This window comes from Pteronotus mesoamericanus, unplaced genomic scaffold (genome assembly GCF_021234165.1).
Source record: "Pteronotus mesoamericanus isolate MK-2021 breed Mesoamerican mustached bat unplaced genomic scaffold, CSHL_Meso_final contig_1242, whole genome shotgun sequence".
NCBI lineage: Eukaryota > Metazoa > Chordata > Mammalia > Chiroptera > Mormoopidae > Pteronotus > Pteronotus mesoamericanus.
Genome location: NW_026555053.1, coordinates 2,824,126 through 2,829,050, shown reverse-complemented (window position 1 = coordinate 2,829,050; position 4,925 = coordinate 2,824,126). Strand labels below are relative to the sequence as shown.

The 4,925-nt window shown below is 59.5% G+C and overlaps 1 protein-coding gene across 2 annotated transcripts; it reads right to left on the bottom strand.

The window, feature by feature from the left end:
* Positions 1-298: 298 nt before the first annotated feature.
* On the bottom strand, positions 299-3,200 carry NMB (neuromedin B). 2 transcript variants are annotated; one of them, XM_054588589.1, is made up of 3 exons: positions 3,006-3,200; positions 2,234-2,406; positions 299-557 (listed from the first exon to the last, which is right to left on the bottom strand). In XM_054588589.1, exons 1-3 carry the CDS (start codon positions 3,160-3,162, stop codon positions 393-395), a joined length of 495 nt encoding a protein of 164 aa, XP_054444564.1. In that variant the 5' UTR covers positions 3,163-3,200; the 3' UTR covers positions 299-392. The 2 variants fall into 2 exon arrangements, with proteins under 2 accessions (XP_054444564.1, XP_054444573.1); XM_054588598.1 differs by having other exon boundaries at positions 391-562.
* Between the last annotated feature and the right edge of the window lie 1,725 nt (positions 3,201-4,925).

The window sequence follows — 4,925 nt, the reverse complement described above, 5'->3', positions numbered from 1 at the left end:
CCCCGTGTCAAGTGGGCAAGGGCTAGGAAACATAAGACTTGCCTGTGCCAGTAGGTGGCAGAGGCGAGAGTAGAACCAATTGCCTGGCGTTCAGCAGGTGGTGTCCGAGTACCCGCTTGCTGAATGAGGTAGCGAGTAGGAGTCCTGGGTCAGTGCCCAGCTGGTGCCATGGGGTGTTCTGTGCTTTTCACAGCCAGCCCCATCCCACTTGAATACCCCATCCTCCAGCTCCCTTTCCCTCCCACCCCCTCGAACATGCTGGAAGGAGAGGGCCGGACATTTTATGTAGAGAGCAGGTTTTTTTATTCACCACTTCAACAGGGAAGCAAGAAATACAGCAGGGACATAATTTGTGTCTGCCTTGGCGACATTCCCAGTGACCCGACCAGAAATCACAGTAATGGAGTAACAGAGATTTGAGCCCAGGATATACATCCAGATGGGGCCACTATTAGGGTCCCATTCAGCACCTTCCCTGGGTGGGCACAATCTAAGCCACGTTGTCGCATCTTCCTCACTAATGGCATCACTTCCGCAGCATGTCCACCAGCAGCCTCCTGTACTGAAAGGGAACACACAGGAATTGGCCTGGGCAGAGGGGCAAACGATAGGGGCATCCTGCCATTCCTCGGTGCTAGGCATCCAGAGTTAGAGAGCCGCAGGCTGTCCTTGGAGGCAGGCCCCCAGCACCTCTCTTCCTGAAGAAGGGCCTGGAAGGGGTTGGGGCAGTGGTTTTCTCATAATAACAGCCCCACCCTCACAGTCATGACAGTGAAGGGAGATCAGGGAAGTAAAGTCCACGCATGGTGACCGGCCCCCTTGCCAGGGCCAGTGTTTTCACTCCCCCAAACTACTTCTGACACCCACCCCCAGGGCTAGGTACTACGTCGTTTGAGATTTTCTAGTTGGTCTGCATGTTTCAGGCCTTCGAGACCAACGGCGCCAGAGACGGCATCATCTCCCTTCAGACTCAGCCAACTCAAGCTCTTGCCTAACCCTTTCATCTGAGGTCCCCGGGGCAGGGTGGTTCTGTGCATCAGGAGGGTCAGGAAGGTTGACTGCAGCTGGGCCTTCTCTAGGGCATGCCCCTCCCTTCTCTCAAAATGGATGCACTCCATGCTAGGCCCAGTGGGGGATGCAAAGGTGAGTCAGCAACAGGTGCTGCAAGAGCATTCAGTCTGTACTAGCTCCGGTTTACTAAGTGCTTTCTATGCACCCAGCATATGCGCTCAGCACATGACGTGGTCTCATTTAATGGGAGATGAGCACTATTTACCCCCATTTTATGGATGAAGATGATGAGGCTTAGAGAGGTTAAGTGACATTTCAAAGGTCACACAGCTACTAAGTAGCTAGGTTTTCAGCCTAGCACACAGTCACCAGACCCCTCACCGACCACCTCACTCTGCCTTCCGCACACAGCAGCTAAGTACCAGGGGAGGTGGGGTGGGATGGGGACAGAACCAGGGGCAGGGAGTAGCTAGAGACTAAGGCTGGCTTGGCTTTAGCTCTGGGGCCTTGAGCCCCATGGGTCAGTAGTTTACCTCCAAGGGTGATTTTAACTCTCACCCATCTCTCTATCAGAGCACCTCTGGCAGCGTCTGAAGACATTTTTGGTTGTCACAATTAGGGAGGTAGGGAGACGATCTAGTGCACAGAGACCAGGGAGGCTGCTAAGCTTCCTACAATGCACAGGACAGCCCCCACCACAAAGGGTTACCCAGCCCAGAATGTGCTGAGGCTGAGAAAGCCTGCCACAGGTCACTGAGGCAGACGACAGACTGGGAAGAGCACTGGTCAGGGTGAACAAGGTCGGACTCCGTCTCGGCTGCTGACTGACTCTTCTCTCCCCCTCTGTGGGCCTCACAAGTCCCAACTCTAACCGCCAGCACACACTGGGCACAGCAAGGATAGAGGGCTGGGTGTCTGGGGAAGGTCCAGCTGCAAGAGGCTGACTGCAGGCTGGGCGACTGGAGAGGGGAAACTTCTCCTTCTTCTTACTCTGGGGTTTGCTGGGAAGGTCGGCTTCCTTTTATTATTATTAATTTCTTTATTTCTTCACCTGCCTTCCTTTCTTTTGAGTCCTCTCCCTCTGAGCTCTGGATCACAGGGAGAGCCTGGAATCCCTGGCTTTCTGGGGCCCATCCCGCCTGGCCGGGCACTAAGCCCAGTGCTGGGCCCCGGGGCAGCCCTGGCCGAGCCTTCCTGGGCGCGAGGTGGGGGCCTGGCTCACCCGGGTGGGAGGTGGTGGGCCGCCGGGGCCCAGGCCCAGAGCTTTCTTCAGCAGGAGGATCCTGAGCAGATCGTGACTCAGCTGCAGTCTCTGGTCCCTCGGGGAGAAGTGGGGAGCTGCCCCCAGTAGGGGTGGGCTGGGGGGCTTCAGACTCTTCTTGCCCATGAAGTGACCTAGAAAGGAGGTGCCGAGGCACCAGGAAATCAGGGAGCAAGGGTCCTGTCACAGCAGGAAAGCTCCCTGTCTCACCCACCTTTTAGTTCTCATGGCAGGAGTATATGCAACCTCCTTCCTCTTCACTGAGGAGCCCTAAAGATCCCTGTGTGGTGGCCAAGCCTGTACCTCAACTTTTCCTAACAGGTGGAGGGGGTGGGGTGGGCCTGGGCCAGGGCCAGGGGGCAACTAGGGCCTGCTTAGAAGAGGATGGCAAAAGGCAGAGAAGGAAGTGGAGAAGAAAGAGGGGTCTGGGAGGTGGAGGTGCAGGGAGAAGACACAAGGAGGTTAGATAAGTCAGCAGGGTCTTGCTTAAGGGAAGGGCCCCCAGCGCGCAGGCAGATGTCGGTTCCAGCCTCAGCTCCGCTTCAAACTGGCTGAGGGACCTTGGCCACCCACTGACCTGTCTGGGTCTCACATTCTCCATCTACTGAATCAGATGAGCGCCAGGGTCTCCACCAGCCCAGACACTCTGTCTGTGGCTGACGGGCAGCCAGAGAAGGAAAAGGGGTTGAGAGCACGGTGGTGAGGGGCATCTGCCCGGGTCCCAAAGACTTACCGGTGGCCCAGAGGTTGCCCCGCGGGTGCACTCGGATTTTGCTGGCCCGGCCGCGGGGCTCGGGGAGATCCCAGCTGAGTGAGGCGGCACTCGCAGCGAGCAGAGCGAAGAGCAGGATGCCGCCCAGCCGCTGAGCACCCCGCGCCCGCAGGGCCATGGCTCTGCCCGGCCGCACTGAGAAGAGCTTGCGGGCCTTTCCAGCGGCTCCCGTCTCCAGCGCCCGCCTTCCCGTTTTTAAACCCGCGGCCGGGGGCGGAGCCTGCCTGGGAAGCCGCCCCTGGCTTCCGCCCCGCCCCGCCAGCCCTTCCACCGGGTCCCACATAACCCCGTGGGCACCGCTCCCGCGAGGTGTTCCGGCCTCCCCTGCGCACGCCCCCCACCTGGAAGCCTCCCTCCGTAAGGGTAAGAGCGGGGCAAGGATGCCTCCTCCAGCAGCACACGGGGCGGGGGCGGGGGGGGGGCGCGCGTCCCTCCCTCCCGCGGACCCCGGCCGGCTCTCTCTCCGCCCCAGGCTAGCACTCAGCACTCAGCAGAAATCACAGCAGGAGCTGGGGGCCGGGAAGTAGAATGACAGCGACGGGATGAGGCCCCGCCCGATGGGCACCGTGCTGGGGAGAGCCCGGCCGCCAGCCGGAGGGGGCGGATGGCTGCCTCAGGGGAGTGGGCACGGACAGGGAGTCCCGCGCAAGCTGTGTGACACCCTGGAACCTCACTTCCCTTCGACATACTATGGGAATAGCCACACTGCCCTATTTTTTTTTACTTTTGCATTTTTAGCAGTTTTCTGTGTGGTAGAAAGCAGCCGTCCTGGAGCGCGGCCTCCCCCAGGGAACTGTCCAGTCTCTGGGTCAGGGGCATCGCTTTTCGAGTAGGCGAAGAAGCCGCGCTCCAAAATAACACATTTTTTTCTGCTTAAATGTTTCCTAAACACTTAAGTTCAGAGCCCTGTGCAGGGCACTGAAGGAGGAGAGACAAAAGGGAAATCTCACGAAGAGGGGAGTGCACAGGAGTGACCGCGGAGGGGGGCGGAGGGGGGCGGAGGCATGCGGTGGGGCCCACCCCTGGGCCCTGGATCCCGCCTCGAAGCACCGCATGCTATGGCTGCGACAGAGCCTGCTCAGTAATGGCACCATTAGGCCGGCGGCCCTGTGGATCACCACCCCCAAAGGGGAAGCGTGTGCGAGGAGCCACTTGTCGTGCTGACCTCCTGGGACAGGGCGCACAGGACAGGGCCCCTCCACTTCCGGCCCTGGCTCTTCCCCCAGCCGCCCTGCTTCTCCCACCCTGGCATTTACACCTCTCTGCACTCTCTTCACTGCTCAGCCCTGGTGTGCAGATAGAGCTCTTGTCACTTCCTGTTACAGTGTCCCCACCCCCCCCCCCCCGGCCCAGCGACGCCCTCCCTCTCCTCTGCATCAGCCGCAGGTCCATTCTGTCTCCTCTGGCCCTCGGATGCAGTGATGGGTGGGAAAACACAGGAGCTGGCACGGAGTGCTGCCTGCCGAAATGTTCGCAGGGATCTCACCTGGCGGGTTCACCTCTCACTTTGTAGCTGGAAACCGGCTCCAGACCGAGTCACTGGCGCAGACGCCACGCCGGAATCTGACTTGGGGTCTGTTGGGACCACTCCATCAGGGCAGAGGCTGCTTTTCCTAAACCACACCCCTTCCGTTTTACCATCCCAATTTTAAACATCAAGTTGGTTTGGATTTTTCAGGGGAAAGGGGAGCAGGCACTGAATTCAGAGCTTCACCTCTCTTCTGCAGGGACCTCGGGGTCCTGCCCTGATTAGGCCAAGCCTCCTCTGACAGCCTGGAGGCTGCCCCCAGGTGCCCCGGGGTCATTTTATCTTTCAGCCTTGGCACAGGAACAAAGGGGCCCTGAGGACCCCGGAGATAGCAGCCGGGCCGCCGCTCCCGG

Coding starts and splice junctions, on each gene's coding strand:
- NMB (XM_054588589.1), bottom strand. CDS start 3,162: ATGGCCCTGCGGGCGCGGGGTGCTCAGCGGCTGGGCGGCATCCTGCTC. Junction 2,407..3,005: donor GGGCAACCTCTGGGCCACCG/GTAAGTCTTTGG, acceptor CCTCCTTTCTAG/GTCACTTCATGGGCAAGAAG. Junction 558..2,233: donor GCCCACCACCTCCCACCCGG/GTGAGCCAGGCC, acceptor CTTTCAGTACAG/GAGGCTGCTGGTGGACATGC.